The following is a 17,840-nucleotide window of genomic DNA, read 5'->3' on the forward strand; positions in this document are numbered from 1 at the left end:
CAAAAGCTGGCTTGTTCATTTGTTACTTGTTGTTACATTCAATGGGGTAATTCTGGGGATATCTATGATAATGTGTCTTCCCTCCTTAGCTCAGAGCCCAGCACACTCTCTGCCCTCAGTAAATGATGGATGTTGAAATGGTTATCTCCAGCTGTGTGCTAGGCATTTGGCTGTAAGGGCCTGTGACACTTGGCACCTCCCTAAGGGCTCTCACTGCATTTTGCCCAACTCTGGTAACTGAAAGTCTTAGAAGCCTCTAGAGTGAGGAACAATCATGACAATATAGCTGGAGAACAACCTCCCTGAGGTGGAAGGACTGAGTGCATCACAGGAGAAGTTTATGAAAAGAACATGGTACTCACACACTTGTTCTTATAGTAATGTGAGAATTTTTTAGAAAGACTTAAAATTAATCATCAAGCTAGTGGTGGTTTAGTTAATTAATTCAAGGCAACCAGTAGTTATTGAATGACTACCACATGCCAGGCTTCACCATGCTTGGCTCTTGGGTAAAACAGTGGACAAAATGCAAAGCCTTTGCTCCAGGAGCTTGTAGTCATGTGACAAATGAAAAGTGAAGGGATGTGTGCTGCAAACTGGTTTGTAAAGAGCAGCTAGAGGACCCTGATCATGCCTGGTTGGCCATGAAGAGAACATCAATTTCCCAAATCAGAAAGCCTGCCTACTGTGCCCTCTGGACATAGTGCAGCAACAGATTTTAGTAACATTGAAACAATCACTCACACATTTAAACAGTAGTCTTTCAAGTAACTCTTAGGTAATTTTGGAACTAAACCACAACGGTGTGTGGTCACTCACCTAGAATCAGACATCCTGGAATGTGAAGAAAAATAATAGTGCCATAAAAAGGAAAAAGAAAAGAAAAAGCTGAGAGGTAAAAAAAAAAAAAAAAAAGAGTTAAAAAATATAAATTAATTAAAAAATATAAATTAATTAAAAAATAAAAATTGTTGAGAAATAAAATGGACCAATTTCTCATAGATCTCAGAGGAAAAAATTAGAAATCTGAAATGACTCATCACAGAGAAAATTTAAACATGAAAAGAAATTGGTACATTTGTGTCTAAAATAGATTTGATCGAATCATTGAAATGGGTACTTATTTTTTTTAGAGAAAATTCAAACCATTAAAATCAACCCAATAAGCAGAACATCTGAAATAACCCATATCCATACAATAAACTGGAAAATTTATTAAAAAGATTACCTCCAAAATAGGTTCTGTGGTTTGTCTGTTCTACTAATGAGGTTGTTCAGATTTTCTAGGTACTGATAGTAACCTTGAACTTTTCCAGAGCAGAGAGAAGTTGGAAAGCTACAGAGGATAGCCTTATTGCTAAAATCTGGTAGAAAGAAAGCAATTTGCATGTCTTTATATGAAGACATTTATGTGTCTTTTCCATCCCAACTACGGGGCTCATGTAGGAGAGTAAAGTTGTCTTGATTAAGAAATTTCTTAATATAATACTTCTCATAAGGAGACTAAAGGTGAAACCTGTGTGTGCATGTGAACTAATCCTCTCTTTTTGTACTTAATTTTTTTTTTTTTTTTAGCAATGACTTTTTGAGGAGATGGGATCAACTATCTTAGAGGATGCCTGCCCTATGTTTGTGATCTGCTCAACTGTCTCCTAGGTGTGAAGGAGGCATTTAACTTGTTTGTTATTCCTAATTAAGTTAAAAGTAGGTTTAACAGATTGATTTGATTCAGGTTAACATCTTTAGCAAGAGCACCTCAGGGCTAGTGTGGTGACTTCAGTTTTCCAGGCTGTGATGCAGGTTGTCCCACAGCCGGATATTCTAGTTCTGATCCTTTGGTTAGGGTGTAACAGCTAAACCCTTCTTTTGTAAAGATAATAGTTTCCCATTGCAATTAGGAAATAATCTATGTTCTAGGAATTCAGTACCATGTGAATATCCTAGTCTCCATTAACCTTTCATACAAAAATTTTAGCATCCACCATGATCCTTGCCTAAATCAATGTTTAATTGGGACTTGCCAAAAAGTGATTTTATAATTCCATCATTCCTCCTATATTTATTTTGCTGGTAGTCTTCCTTGAACAAGAGCTTTCCCTCACCAACTGAGGATGGACTCATTTTATGCTATAAACACAACACAAATGTTTATTTTAAGCACAATAAAATGTTTATTTTCTTTTAAGTACCAATATTTAGAGTAAGGATTTCATTTAATGGTTATCTCTAATAGTGCCCAGTGAGATTTTTTTTCTTTTCTTTTCCTCTTTTGAATACCATCATGGACTGGTAGGTATTTTTCAGATCTGACATTTTACTCATTTACAGTGATTATTCATTTTTTGGAGTCTTAATTCACAAGCCATAAAATTAATTTTGCTGAAATGTACAATTCAGCCTTTAAAAATATATTAACACAGTTGTGCAACCAGCATTATCCTATAATTCTAGAGGATTTCCATTCCAGTCCAGAAGGAAGCTCTGAATTCATCAGCAGTCACGCTCCATTTCCTCTCTCTCCAGCCCTGAAAACCACTAATCTGTCTCTATGGACTTGTCTCTTCTGGACGTTTAATATGAGTGAACTAATACACACATGGCCTTTTGTGTCTGGCTGCTTTTATTTCGCATAATGTTTTAGGGTGCACCTACATTGTAGCCTGTTTCAGTACTCATTTCCTTTTTATGGCCGAATTCTATTGAATGGATATACCACAGTAGATTTATTAGTTGATAGACACATACACGTTATGTGAATAATTTTCTTGCCTTTTCCTCCCAAATTAGGATTCCTCTCTGAGGTTTAAACCAGGGAGGCTAAATATGGACCTGAGCGTGGCAGCTGCACTGAATAGCCAAATATTTCTTCTGCCGTGTGTTGCAGCCTGATGCTCGCGTGCTATGCGGGACACCTGGATGTTGTGAAATATCTCCGAAGACATGGTGCTTCCTGGGACACCAGAGACCTGGGAGGCTGTACAGCTCTGCACTGGGCTGCAGACGGAGGCCACTGCAATGTGATCGAGTGGATGATAGGGGATGGCTGTGAGGTATGGGACCCTCCTCGTCAATTGCACACGTGGAGTTAGGAACCCAGATGCTATTCCATAGGGTTCAGGGGAAGCAGGACCTTATGTGGATGCCTTTGAATAGTTGAACCGAGCAATGCTGGAGGAAGTTCTCTGACTTATGAGCAAGAAGGTTCCTGAAGCCTTGGGACCAAAAAGATCATGATAGGATTTTTACAATAGTGAGGCTTCAGGTTGTCATGGAGGTTCAACTCGTGTTGGAGGGAAAAGAAAACTGTGCTGAATGAGTCCAGAGCTGGACCTGATGTTGCTTCTGCTTCATTTGTTCTTTTGTTCATTTCCTCATTTATCTCTTCTTTCATTTGCCAACAAAGCTTGATTGTGTCTTGACCACACACCAGATACTGTCACAGGTGCTGGACACACCAAGACATTCAGAACTCTTACAGTCACAGTGCAGCTTATTGCTTTTAGAATTAGATCATTTTTTATTCTTTGCTTTAAAGATGAATCATTACAAAAAATTTCCAAAGAGCAAACACTATATCAAAAAGAGAGCATTCCAGCTCTTGTGTCTTTGCTTTGAAGCAGGTGTTGCTTCTGGTTTCAAGTCATCAGGAAGTACAAATCCTACTTGGCAAGTAGAAGAGTTGTTTGGACATCTATAGATACTTTGAAGTTGGGCAAATAGAATTAGCTCAATTATGGTAACTGCTGATAACTTTCAAAACTTCAGTTCAAGACTTCAAAGAAGTTAAATAAAAGTTGTAGGGCATGGAAATAAGGAAAGATGGACAAAATGCTGTCCTAATGGTGAGTGCCAGATGGGGCAGGGTTTTGAGAAGGTAAACTGATGACCTGGAAAATAAACTTGGAAGTAGAGTTTGGTCTCCTGGAAGATGCCTATAGATTTGCTCAGTTTCTCTCTCAAGTGTGGCTGAGGGCAAGCAAGGCTTAAGCTGTGGGATCTCACTGGTTATAGAGTACGAGGGCCCCTTGAAGGAAAAATACCTCAGTCATTAAGATAAATCCCTTTTATTACATTTCTTGTTTTCTTTGTTTTAGAAACATGCACAAAAGGTCAAAAGGATCAGCCTGTGTGCCTTGGTGGTTATGGCTGGCCCACACCTGCCTTGGGTGGTAGTAACAGGCACATTCCTCTTGTTTGGTTTATGACAAGTTCTGCTCATGCTTTGGACCCAGTAAGAATCTGTAGTTGAAAACGATGGTTGACCTTTGCTGAAAGAAGGGCAGGTCTCTGCCAGCAACATTTAAATACTGGAATTTTGGAAGTGTAGGCTCTCTGTGCTTCACTTATGGACATACTCATTTGGGGTGAATACCATCTTTTTCTGTAGAACTGCAGCTCCATAAATGTGTCCACTGAAGATTTCTGTGTGGCCGGCGAGTGGCAGGTAGATGATCTCAGCACAATGGAGTGATGGGCCTGGGAGCAAATCCATCACCACCTCTTCTTGAATCGAATGATCTGTACTGAGTGTGACTTATTTCCATGGGGAACCAATTCTACATTTAATGAGGCATGTGACCTCAGGAAGGCCATTTGACTTCTCTGAGGTTTGGTTTAAACACGTGTAAACCAGGAATAAAAATAGCTACCCCTGTTTCACCTTCAGGACCCAAAGAGAAAATGTGCATGAGAGTGCAATGAAAATGTATACAGCACCCTGTAATTTCAGGCAATTATTTTATTATTATTTAACCATAACAGAGCTTGCTGCCCAGAAAGGTTATTTGCAGGGGGAAGAGCTGCAAGTCTTAACGGTGTTGCAGAAGGTAATCTCAAACATACAAATCACCTGCAAGGTCTTAAAGCTCTTCTGGCAGGTCCTTGTTTGTTATTCTGGTCTGATGTTTTACTGAAGCTATAGATTTCTTTGAGTAACTCTTCTGTAACAGAATCAGGTGTGTGTGTGTGTGTGTGAGAGTGTGTGTGCACCCAGGGATCCATCTGTGTGCACATGTGTACGTTTCCTTCAGTATCATGCCTCAGGGATTGATGAGGTCTTCATGGAATTGGAGGAGACAACATTTACATTCCCTTATTTTAAAATGTCTTTTAAAGCACAAAACTGTGAGATGTTGGTGTAGGTTGGTGTAGGTTATTGGGAAATGGCCCATCTTGTTAGCAGGCAAACTCTTGTTTTGGACAAGGCATTAGGTTGGCTAATTTTTCAGGCTGGACTTCATGTCAGAGATCTGGTTGCTTTGTATTTACTTGTAATTCTTCTGCTTAAAATTAATACCTATTGGTAAATATCAGGGTGGGTGTTTATATTCCTGTCTTGTTCCAGAAGGCACTTACAGTTGCTTACAAAGATACTTTAAAAAAGAAGCAGAAACTATAAACACAGGAGAGGAAAGTTAGGCAGGAGAAAATAAGGCAGCTCACATGGGGCCAAGGAGAAGGGGACTACATTCATTTTTCTATCTCACCTTCTTTCCCTTTGAAGGCAGTGTAAATGAAGATGCTCATGGGTGGTGAGAAGCATCTTGGGGCCTGTCTGCACCCTTTAAAGTGGCCCAAACACAGATGCTCGCTGAGTAAATGTGAACAAAGTCAGCACAGTACAGCTGATTATCACTAGGTCTAGAAAGACTGCTATCTAAATCGGGGGAATTTGGGCAAGTAGACATTGCTCTATAAGCTTCCCATGAGTGATGTGCAGGGCAAGAAAGTGGGCTGAGAGCCACTCGCTCTGTGGCTCTGCAGGTGGATGTTGTGGATGCTGGTTCCAGGTGGACCCCACTCATGAGAGTCTCTGCAGTCTCGGGGAACCAGGAAGTTGCCTCTCTGCTGATTGACGCAGGCGCAGACGTGAATGTGAAGGACAAAGACGGGAAGACCCCTCTCATGGTACGACTTGCTCCACATAGCAGCCTGGCTTGACGTGTGGGATTAAGGTCACAGCTGCCCCATAAGAGCCCTTCTTTTGAGCTCAGCTGCATAAAAGCACCAGCTTTGGGTGGCGTATGTATTCCCCACTGGCCTGTGAATTAAGACATGGTGATGTCATCATGGCATTTTTTGGGGGGAGTCCAGTCTAGTATCTTTGTAGTCTTTTTACAACTATTTCTTGAAGCATTGCCAACTCCAGTCTCTGGGGCCATTTTGGGATCGGAACAAAGGAGTGCTGTTCTCTGTCCGGGTTTGGCCTCGGATGTGTTGTCTCACACGGAGGAAAGCAGATTTCCTTTCCATTTCCCTTGCGTTTGCTGGCGCTGAGCAGTGGGGGTCCACATGCCCATCCTGCAAAGCCCCGCTGGCCCCTGTCTGCTCTGCCTCTGGAGGTTGCTGCTGGTGGATGTCCTGGACCCGCCTGCACCGAGATCCCCTTCCTGCTCACACCCCACTGTTGACCTGTTTTCTAGGTGGCTGTGCTGAATAACCACGAAGAATTAGTCCAGTTACTTCTTGACAGAGGGGCAGACGCAAGTGTGAAAAATGAGGTATGTGACTCCATCTCCATCTCAAGATTTCCCTGGAGGGGAGGGGGGAACAGAGGCATGAAAGAATTTTTTTTTTCTTGTTTTGTCTTTCAGTTCGGCAAAGGTGTCCTCGAAATGGCCAGAGTTTTCGACAGACAGGTTGGGATGTTGTTGCTGCCCGTTGAGGCTAATTTTGTAGCATTAAAAAAAAAATGAAAAAAAACCCCAACTCTTGGATTACATGCACCTGTTTTTGTTTATCTAGAATGTCCTCTCCCTATTAGAAGAAAGGAAAAGAAAGCAAATGCCGAAGAAGTCATCTATTTGCTGACCAGGGAACCTCTTACTTCCCTCTCAAAGCCCGGTGAAACAAAGCAAAGTGGGATTTGAACTGGAGAGAAGGAATTCTGTGTCTCTGAGGGCTATACATTTGATTACTTATTTAGATGAAGATTCAGAGTGACTTTTGTAACATACAACTGTTCCCACTTTGAAATACACCTTTTTACCTAAACATGCATGGCGGTGGTGTTGTCTCTGGGCGTCTGCAGGATGAGGATGTTTTCCTGAACTTGGAGTTACACGTGAAACAGAATATTTAGGTCCCGGAGATGGAGCTGCACAGCTACACACCGGTCTCCCTCTTCCTGCTCCCATCCTCCAAGCTGTCTGCCCTCCGAGCCATCCCGGGAGCTGGTGGAAATTTCCACCGCCCCCCCCCATGTGTTCTCAATTCTGTCCTTCCCTCCCAACCGAAGGCCTTGCAGCCGCATTGCCAGGTGGTGCTCCCTCCTGGAGGGATGCTCCTCCAGAAAGCCCAGGAGGCCATGAGCAGAGTTTTCTGCTCAGCTGTTGGCCTCACATCAAAGTGCGAGATACATAGTTCAAGACTCTGCTTCTGCTGGTAGAGGAGTCTTTGTAGAACAGCCTGGTCTGAGGATGTGTTTGCATAGACTCAGGCCCTGACAATGAAAGACCTGTCCTGCTGGCCTGTTGACAGCTTTGCCAAAGAGGAGTTTTATGTCTCTGAGTCCTCAGAGCAGAAAGGGTTTTGATGGTGATCGCTCAGATCTGACACAAGCAGGAATGGACAGGTCTGCTGCTTGGGGGCTCAGACACAAATGTGTTGGTGCTTGAACTCAGCGGACACACTTAAAATCGGCAAAGAACGGAGCTAGCTGACCACATGCATTTTGTGTCTCCAGAGAGACGAGCTGGTTAACTCAGCCCCGAGAGAAGACAGGCTACAGAGGTCTGCCCAGGACAGCAATCTTCTCTGCAGAGAAAGACAACTGACAGGTAACAAAAGTGCCGAAACTTTGGGGGAAGCACATGGGGTAAAAACACACAATTTTATTGATGTTGGCAATTTTCTGCTTCATTCCATACTATTTATAGAATGGGCTTCCCTGGTGGCTCAGTGTTACACAATCTGCCCGCAGTGTAGGAGACGTGGGCTCGATCCCTGGGTTGGGAAGATCCCCTGAAGGAGGGCATGGCAGCCCACTCCAGTATTCTTGCCTGGAGAATCTCATGAACCGTGGGTCTCATGCAGTCCTCTTCTTAGCTGTTTCACTAGCATTCTATCTTTCGTACAAATGCTTACTCCTCTAGATTTGCTAGATTAAAAAAATCCCTCTAGAAATCAGAGCATTATCACAGCTCTCCAAGGCTCCTCTCCCCCGTCTTAATCAATGTTGACATTCACCTCAACTTCATTTCTCCATCTGTTGCAGATGATATTAATGAGCTCTGGAAAGGGGGCATGCCCCTTCTTGTGGGCCTCAAGCTTGGCCACATGAGCAGGCTGACTTTGGTCAATGAAATGTGTGTGGAAATAGCTCCTGCCTGTCTGAACAGGAGTTTTAAGAACCCCCTGGTCCCTCTTCCCTCTGTCACAAGACCAGTCATGACTGACAGAGGCTGCTCCGCAGTCCAGGGTCCCGACACCAGCGCCCAAGCTCACCCAGAACAGTCATGATGAGAGTGAGAAATAGTCCTTTCATGTTGTGAGTCACTGAAATTGAAGAGTGGCTTGTCACCGAAGTGTCACCTAGCCCCGAATGACTGCTTGGAAGGTCCTAGCAGACATCTGTGAATCACATTTTCCACTGAAGCACCTCTCAATCCTGTGGTTCCCAGTCTTACTTGATTCACACTTTCTTCCTTCCTTTCCTTCTCTCCTTGTCTTGCCTTTCCTTTAAATGCAGGAATGGGTGTTGAATTTTATCAAATATTTTTTAGCATCTCTGCTAATCATATTTCCCAACATGCTCTCAATGTGCTGACTTGGATTACTAGATTTTAAAATACTGAACCATCCTTATATTCCTGAGACGATCTCATTGGGTACAGTGGGCTGCTGGGTTCTATGTGCTCATGTGCTCTGTGTGTGTGCTTTTTAATCTTTTTCCTTAGTGAGACTAGATGGTGGTTTATCTTGTGTTTTTAATATTCCCGAGGAAGAACCCATGCTGTTAGTTTTATTTTCCCCAATTAATTTATACTTTTCATTTCTGAACTGGAATTCCCTCTGGACTGACTATCCCAGGAAAGGCCATGAGCAGTGGATCATCAAAAGCATCACAGGTGGGCACCTGTGATCCAGGGAGTCTGAGAAACACGGCTGTGGAGTGTGCTATCGCAGTTGGGCTCATTCGCTATTTGCTACATAATCTGCTATTCACCTTTGACTCAAGAATCGGTGCATTTCTAGGACATAGTTTTTCTACCTTCGGTGCATTATAATCTTCAGAATTTGAACCTTTTAGATCTGAGTTTTACTTCATGTGTGAATATACAAAATTATATAATTTTTCCAGAGGCATTTTGAAAGGTGCATGCATATCCTGTGTGTCTGAAGCATCCTATTTGACATATGCATATATAAAAATTGATCTGCAGTATTAGCTTTGTCTGAGACCTTCTATGTACATGCCTTGTTACTTGCTTTGTCATGGGTGGAAGGTGGGAAAAAGAAGGACCTTTGTCATCATCCTGTAAATTTGTTTTCTTAATGAAGTTCTTTATGAAATCGGAGGCTATTTTAAAAAACTGTAATAGATTCCCATTGCACTTAGATTTTTTACTCTTCTGTGTAAATATTTCTAGTCCTGCTTGCTTGCTTTCTGAATTTATCTCTTCTATAAACAAGGTGAGTTTTAAAGCTTTATTTTGATAAGTCATATATCATATTGTTTAGAAAAACTATTAGGTCTCCCCCACCTCTAGAATGGGCTTCCCTGGTGGTTCAGCTGGTAACTGGAGGAGGGATAGGCTACCTACTGCAGTATTCTTGGGCTTCCCTGGTGGCTCAGATGGTAAAGAATTCGCCTGCAATGCAGGAGGCCTGGGTTTGATCCCTGGGCTGGGAAGATCCCCTGGAGAGAGGGCATGGCAACTCACTCCAGTATTCTGGCCTGGAGAATCCCCACGGACAGGGGAGCCTGGTGGGCTGCAGTCCATGGGGTCACAAAGCGTCAGACACACCTGAGCGACCGCAGCACAGCACACCCCTAGTGTGTGTGTGAAAAGGCATACAGACATCTTCCCTCCTCATCCCACCCCTGATGGGCTCATGTGGATTGCAGCACTCATCTCCTGACCCTCCAGCTCACCACCCTTCTTAAGGTTCTTGCTGTTTAGTTGCTAAGTCGTGTGTGACTCATTTTCGACTCCACGGACTGTAATCCGCCAGGCTCCTCTGTCTGTGGGATTTCCCAGGCAAGAATACTGGAGCAAGTTGCCATAGCCTTCTCCAGGGGGTCTTCCTGACCCTGGGATTGAACCTGGGGTCTCCTGCGCTGACAGGCGGATTCTTTACTGCTGAGCCACCAGGGACGCCCCGTTAGATTCTTACGCATCTTGTGCATCTATACATGGATGAGAATACAGATACATTCTCCAACTTGAGAGCTCCCCCACCCCTACTTTGGTAAAAATCTCAGTAATGAATGGGACACCTCTTTATATTGACCTGTATACCATTTATTGGATATAATATTCGTAACAATGACTTTTTTTTTCTATGAAAATAGCAAGTTGTGTTTCCTGTAGACCCCCCGATATGAGAAACGTGTGCAAAGGTAACAGACTGTAACATAAAAAGGTAAGTGAAGAACAAATATTAGCAAACCAAAGCATGATACATGGACGAAGCACTATGAAAATGAATGTACTGGTTTAGTGGCTGTAACTCTGTACTGTGCTGCATACCTGTAGCCAGGTTTTAGAGAGAGCTTCTGAAGCACACACGTTCAACCGGTGCACTTTCCTTCAAACCTCCCCACTTGACCTGACAGAGGGCACACAGAGCAGCGAACTCTGATGTTGCTCGCCCTCCATGGACTCTTAAGGGATTTTCTCTTTCTCGTTCAATGTGTTTTTTTTTTCCTCTATCACTGTCCTTCCCACTTAAGTACTTGCTTATAGGCCATAAACATAGGTATCAGTCCACTTCTTTGCAAAACTAAAATGATCACATGAGATTTTTTTCCTTTTGTCTGGACTTAAAATGTGCTAAATTGAGGGCTAAAAAAAATTATCTCCTGGAAGGAGTATCACCGGTAATGACTTCTGAAGCAGAGGTGGAAAAATCAGGGTTGGTTACAGAGTGCCGAACATTCCTTTGTGTATTAACTCTTCCGGCTATCACGATTGATTGTTGGCTATTATGACAGTTTTATACGCAGGGTTTCTCCTCCTGGTGTCTCATATGGATCAGGCTCTTACTGGCTGGGCTCTGCCACTGGTGTCCCCAAAGAAAAGAGGGGGTTTGCTTTATGAAATGCAGAGAGATGGTCCATTCCTGTGCAGGTCAGTGGATTTGGAAGCATCGCTGCACAGAAACGGTTCTCAGCCTTTTCTTTAGCTTCTTGTTACTCATATGACCATCAGAGTTTTCAAACAGGTTTAAAAGAAAGAGATGGAGAGTGAGTCGAGAGACTTTCGGTCATAACAGGCAAACTGAGTTCCTATGGCCAACTCTCCCTTTTAATTAGAGTAAGTCTTTAGGTGGGAGGTGCCTGGTGGGGGAGGATGCTTTTGGATTCCCTGCTGGGGTGGCGGGTGGGGGGAGTGGGGAGTGGGCAGGGTTGCTCCCAGCTGTGGCCCTGGAGAAGGCTGGGCTTTGGGTGGACTTGCGGGGCAGCCACCAAACTGCAGAGATGTGTCAGAGACTGGGTTAGGGCTGGGGAAGGAACTTGGGTCTGATGATAGGGAGAGGTGCTAGCCGAGGCCGCCTATGTCCAGATGTGTTCACAGCCCTCTCTCTTGAGTCCTGGGGAGATGAGGTGGCACACCTCAGGCTCCCGCCAGCCAGCCATCATGTGGGGCGGATCCACAGCCCGAGTCCCCCTTGGGGGCCAGCACTGGCCCTGGAGAGACCTCTGGGTGTGACATTTACCTGGGTGACTTGTGTTTGCTTGGGGTCCTAACAGTGAGGAAGCATCTCCAGGTTGAGTCTGCCCGCCCTGGGGCTTCCTGCTCCCCAGACACCCAGGGGAGCCCTTCAGGGCAAGAGTCTTAAATAAGTTTCACACCGAGAGCCAGGCAGGGGGTCAGGCTGTTGCCCAGGTATGGCGCCCTCCCGGTCGTTGGGGTTCTCAGTGGCTCAGAATGCTTGTAAATAGCAGTTGAGAGATGGCAGGAAGACGCTTGAGCATTCGAGTTGGCCCAGTACCAGGTTCTGTTTAGCACCACGGGAGATCACAGTCTCGTAGGAAGAGTCTGCCACAGAGCAGGGTCTGAGCTGTTTTTCTTACAGAGGAGATATGGATATGTTGTACTGATTTGCCAGGGAACAATGGCCTCTGGTTTCAGCCTGAGAATTCCTAATAAAGTTAAGAAGGCATAAAAAGGGTCCCCTTTGAGACTAGTTGGGAGTACTTATCCTCGTGTAGTTTAATTTGCTGCTCTTGTGGTCTCTGTGATGTCATCCCACATTGTAAGCTGGAGAGTTCACACGGGGAAGGGCAGTCTCTGGATGCACAGTTTGACAATGGAAAATATTACACGCTGTTTCTCTCGGTTGCTACACATCTGAGTCCATGTGTCAGGAAAAGTACACGGTTACACAAAATTTCAGGAAATCAGCTTTTCAGTAGAATGCCTGGAGGGTTAGCCATGTACTTCCCAGTCAAGTGGGGCCATGTGACCTACAACTCTAGTAAGACGGAAGGAGAGTGACTACCCTTAGGGGCCGACTCTGCGTCGAGGCGTGCGGACTCTCAGCCTAGGCCACCTAAACCCACATCAACTCTAGTATTCATGCCCATACAATCTTAAAAAAATATTAAAAATAGACGGTCATTGAAATATAAGTATTCATTTTCATTTCTATCATCTAGGAGGATATAAAAAGGGGGAGAAATACCTCTTCCCCTCCCCCAAGCAAACTGGCTCTTGGTTCCTAAGTTATATTAAAATGAAAGTTATTGCTGAATATGCTTCATTTGCTAAATACTGCATTTGGAAGTACTGTTCCTTGAATAACATTCCCTGTGTACTGTACGGGGGTGTCAGGTTTAAATATGTTCTTTTCCAGAAATGAACTGCATGGCTCTATAAAAGCACTTTGTATGTAGAGAGAAAAATGTGTCATCAGCTGTGGCCGAGTGGCTACTGATGATGACGTGTAGGATCACAGCGTTAACCTCTTTTAATACCAAACTATTCCTGGTTCTCTGAAATAGAAGCACAGGAATTCTAGTTAAGGACAGACGAAAAAAGTTCACACCCTCTACCCTGCACTAGCAGAAGGGGCTACAATGCCAGATCCAAGGATTTGGGTGTCTATAAAAATAATACCCACCTAATGCACCATAAAAATGCTGTAAACTTTCCCATAGAATATGTTTTTGGCCTTAATACAATTACCAGATATAATGATAGTTACAGTAATTCTGTAAATACTCATCAGCAGTAATATTTTCTAACATGGCTTTATAGTTTTAAGAAACTAATAATTGCATAATGAACAAATTGCATGCTATAAGAGTTGGAATGTATTAGAGTCATGTTCCCTTTGTGTGTGTGTGACATGGATTTATTGAGTTTATCCATGATCCTGAATGCTATGTTGCCTAGATACGGTGGGAACTCAGAGTTAAATGCACTCTTGTTTTCCTGAAGGCAAACCAAGATTCTTGGTACGTTTTGTCTTTCTGCTTCAAGGCATAGAAAAACCATGGAAATGACCCCAGATGAAGATTTATCATAAAACAGAGTGGATTATGGAACCGCTGTCAATTGCCTTCTAATGTGAAAACTAGCCGCATAGGACCCCACTAGAAGACAGGCATAATGGCATTTGACCTTGTCTGAGTAATTTTGTAATTTTCATGCCATTAGGTACAGGCATCTTCAAGATCTCCTTGTGAAAATGGCTCCCCAGTCTGACATCCGAAGAGACTGCTGCTCAAGACTGCATTTCATGAATATTGAGCGTGAATGTGAGGACTTTGACGCTCAACAGGTAAATTGTAAAAGCTCAAGAAACAGATCCAGACTTTATGCTAAAAACATCTCTGAAAGATTCCTGCAGCCAAGGTGGAAAAACAAGATGCCCCACAGAGAACTTACTAGTAACTTAGGGTTCTTTGTCCAACTTACTCTAACAAAGACAGCAGACCGCAACCTGTCCCAGTGAACACAGCTTTCCATTTGGCTGCAGTTTTTGCAAGCACATGGATTCTGCCTAATTTTTAATAAGCTGAACCTTGCAATAAAAGGAGATTTTTATCTCCAGAATTGATTCACTAGATCTGGTTACGGGTTCACATCTGAAAATAGTTATGCTCCCGTGGAAAGCCTCATCTGTCTGTCGGAACACAGTATCATTGTGTTACAGTCAAGAACACAAGGTGGTAATTTGTTCAGCTCCAAACAGCACAGGGAGATGGAGGTTTGCAGGGCTCGGGCAGTAGCTGTCTTGTAGAAACACCACCTTTCCCAATCTAAATAAGGCGCTGATGCCAGCACTCCACAAAGGGCAGCCAGGAAAAGAAGTTCTTGGTGTTTCTATAAAGCAGACTTCTCAGCCTGCTCTCCAAATGTGCTCATGGCTGGTGAGCTCAAGGTCAAGTGTCTGCCTGGCCTCGTGTTCCAAGTCTGTCTCCTACAGAGGCCACACCTTAAAATTCCTCTCCAGGATCCAGGCTCTCTCTGGAGCCCCCTGGCTAGAAGCCAGGTCCTTCCCTGTGATCCCTGGAGCTTCCAGGGATAACCCTGGTGGGCCAGCCCATCAGCTGTGACAGTGTCCAGAATATCCCTGGAGGCCCAGCCCAGCCTGGACCTGAAGCCAGGCTCTGGCCTCAAAACAGGCCTTCTACCTGGGGTCTCTCGTTTGGTGTCTGGTACCAGAACCACTGCCATGGGTAAGCTGGGCAACTGCCCTCTTCATGAAGCCTCCATCAGAAATAACATCCTGTCCAGAATCCCAAAGAGCACGATATTTCAAGTTCACTAAACTATTAAAAGCACAAGAAGCCTTCCTTGGAAAGGCTTCCTTCCATGGAAAACTCAGTGATGGGTTTTTCTTTTTTTTTAAAAAAGCCCACTACAGCGCACTGCACTGTAAAAGGCATTCTGCATAAATTAATAATTTACAAGTACCTGAGCAAGTAAGTATACAGAGCACCATAGCACAGCACAGCACCGACGGCAGTAGCTCAAAGTTCTTTCAAATCATGGTGTTTGAAAAATTAAAAAACTCTAAATGTTGGTACAAAAAAAAAAAAAAAAAAACTCCAGCTGGAGTTGAGAGATAGTGCAAACTTGTGTCTTCACTGTTGAACAAAGGTGTCGGCTTGCTTCTCACTTAGCGTAGGCGATGGGGGCGGGTCTGGGCACTGGATGGGGCTGTTTCGGAGCAGGTCTGCAGGAAGAGAGAGGAGAAAGCAAAACTGCGGTCAGAGGCCTGCCAGCGATTTCTGCCAACCCTCGATGCCCGGGTTGGAGATACCGTTTCCTGTGCTGTGATGGGCTTCCAGGGTCAGATCTCACCTCTGCCCCCCCACCCCAGCCCACCCCACCCCAGGTGCTGGAGACCAGTGGCTCTTGCCAGCAGCAGGGGTGGCAGGTTCAGAAAGGACCTTGCTGAGGGCTGCAGCATCTTCAGCCGTTTATGACCCTTTTCAAAGCTGCCCCTCCTGTCCATCCACAAGGTGATTCGAGAAGAATGCCATGAAGCAGAACAGCGCAAGCCACAAAGGTGAATCTCACATGCAACTTTAAATTTTCTAGCACTTGTATGAAAAAAAAAAGACTAAATAATTTTCATTTAGCCCATATTTCATTTAGCCCACCATGTCCAGAGAAGCAGTATTTCAGTAAGTCAACACAGAAAATGACTGAGATAGCGGACATGTTGGGGGTACTGACTGCATAACCCAGGGTCTATCTGCACTGCCCGTGTATCCTGTCTTCCACCAGCCGCAGGGTGCCCAGCAGCGGCTGCAGAGGATGGGAGTGAAGCTGGGCACATGGGATCCCTCAGAGATGAACAGACAGAGTGTTACCCTTCTAGGTGGAGACAGAACCAGCTCGCATTGGTGTCATCAACTGGCAGCGGTAAGACAAGCAGCTGCCTGAGATCATTTAAGAGAAGGCCTTCCCCAGAAGATCTAAATACATATTTCTCCAAAGAAGTCCCTCAGTCACGTCCGACTCTTTGCGACCCCATGGACTGTAGCCCACCAGGCTCTTCCGTCCATGGGATTTTCCAGGCAAGAGTACTGGAGTGGGTTGCCATTTCCTTCTCCAGGGGATCTTCCCGACCCAGGGATTGAACCTGTGTCTCCTGCATTGCAGGCAGATGCTTTACTTTCTGAGCCACCAGGGAAGCTCACAGAAGACACACAGATGGCCAAAATGCCCATGAAAGATGCTCGACGTCACTAATTATCAGAGAAATGCAAATCAAAAGGACCATGAGGTACCCCACCCCACACCTGTCAGAATGGCTGTCATCAAAAAGTCTAAACCATCTAGAAGGGGGGGAGGTGGGGTGGAGTGGGAAGTGAGAGAGAGGTTTAAGAGGAATGGGACAGATGTATACCCATCAGGGCTGACTCATGCTGAGGTATGGCAGAAACGAACACAGCATTGTAGAGCAATTATCTCCAATTAAAAATCAATAAGTCTGTAAACAATAAATGCTGGAGAAGGTGTGGAGAAAAGGGAACGCTCCTACACTGTGAGTGGGAATGTAAACTAGGGCAGCCCCTGTAGAACCCAGTATGACAGTCCCTCAGAAAACTGAAGGTAGGATTACCATGTGACCCAGAAATCCCACATCTGGAGACAACAGTAGTTCAGAAAGATACACGCACCCCAGTGTTCACTGCAGCGCTATTTACAATAGCCAAGAAGCAACCTAAATGTCCATCGACATAGGAACGGATAGAGATGTGGTACATATATACAGTGGAATAGTGCTCAAACATAAAGTAAGACAGAAAAATATCACTCATGTGGAATCTAATTTAAAAAATGATATAAATGAACTTATTTACAAAACAGAAGCAGACTCAGATTTTGATAAACGAACTTAGGTTTTACTCAAGGGATGTGTGTGTGGGGGGGGGATAAATTAGGACCTTGGTATTAACATAACACTATATATAAAACAGGCAACCTACTGTAGCAAGGACCTACTGTATATAGCACAGGGAGCTTGCCTGAATATTCTGTAATAGCCTATACGGGACAAGAATCCAAAAAAGAATGAATATATACACGTATAACTGAATCACCATGCTGTGTACCCGAAACTAACACCACAGTGTACACCAAGTATACTCTAATAAGAGAGACCTGTATGCAGGTCAGGAAGCAGCAGTTAGAACCGGGCATGGAACAACAGACTGGCTCCAAATAGGAAAAGGAGTACATCAAGGCTGTATATTGTCACCCTGCTTATTTAACTTATATGCAGAGTACATCATGAGAAACGCTGGGCTGGAAGAAGCACAAGCTGGAATTAAGATTGCCGGGAGAAATATCAATCACCTCAGATATGCAGATGACACCACCCTTACGGCAGAACGTGAAGAGGAACTAAAAAGCCTCTTGATGAAAGTGAAAGAGGAGAGTGAGAGAGTTGGCTTAAAGCTCAACATTCAGAAAACGAAGATCATGGCATCCGGTCCCATCACTTCATGGCAAATAGATGGGGAAACAGTGTCAGACTTTATTTTTCTGGGCTCCAAAATCACTGCAGACAGTGACTGCAGCCATAAAATTAAAAGACGCTTACTCCTTGGAAGGAAAGTTATGACCAACCTAGACAGCATATTAAAAAGCAGAGACATTACTTTGTCAACAAAGGTCCATCTAGTCAAGGCTATGGTTTTTCCAGTA

The 17,840-nt window shown here is 44.1% G+C and overlaps 2 protein-coding genes across 3 annotated transcripts in view; one reads left to right on the top strand and one right to left on the bottom strand.

The window, feature by feature from the left end:
- Positions 1-15,742, top strand: part of FANK1 (fibronectin type III and ankyrin repeat domains 1) — a 120,823-nt gene extending 105,081 nt beyond the window's left edge. For both annotated transcript variants that reach the window (XM_040254434.1, XM_040254433.1), the window contains exons 7-12: positions 2,885-3,050; positions 5,764-5,907; positions 6,423-6,500; positions 6,594-6,638; positions 6,745-7,778; positions 13,830-15,742. In XM_040254434.1, coding sequence (XP_040110368.1) covers positions 2,885-3,050; positions 5,764-5,907; positions 6,423-6,500; positions 6,594-6,638; positions 6,745-6,810 — 499 coding nt within the window. In that variant the 3' untranslated portion in view covers positions 6,811-7,778; positions 13,830-15,742. The remainder of the gene's footprint in view (positions 1-2,884; positions 3,051-5,763; positions 5,908-6,422; positions 6,501-6,593; positions 6,639-6,744; positions 7,779-13,829) is intronic.
- ADAM12 (ADAM metallopeptidase domain 12) overlaps positions 10,445-17,840 on the bottom strand; it is a 391,557-nt gene continuing 384,161 nt past the window's right edge. The window contains exon 23 of the mRNA XM_040254432.1: positions 10,445-15,354. Coding sequence (XP_040110366.1) covers positions 15,294-15,354 — 61 coding nt within the window. The 3' untranslated portion in view covers positions 10,445-15,293. The remainder of the gene's footprint in view (positions 15,355-17,840) is intronic.

The sequence above is a fragment of the Oryx dammah genome, unplaced genomic scaffold (genome assembly GCF_014754425.2).
Source record: "Oryx dammah isolate SB20612 unplaced genomic scaffold, SCBI_Odam_1.1 HiC_scaffold_14, whole genome shotgun sequence".
Lineage (NCBI taxonomy): Eukaryota > Metazoa > Chordata > Mammalia > Artiodactyla > Bovidae > Oryx > Oryx dammah.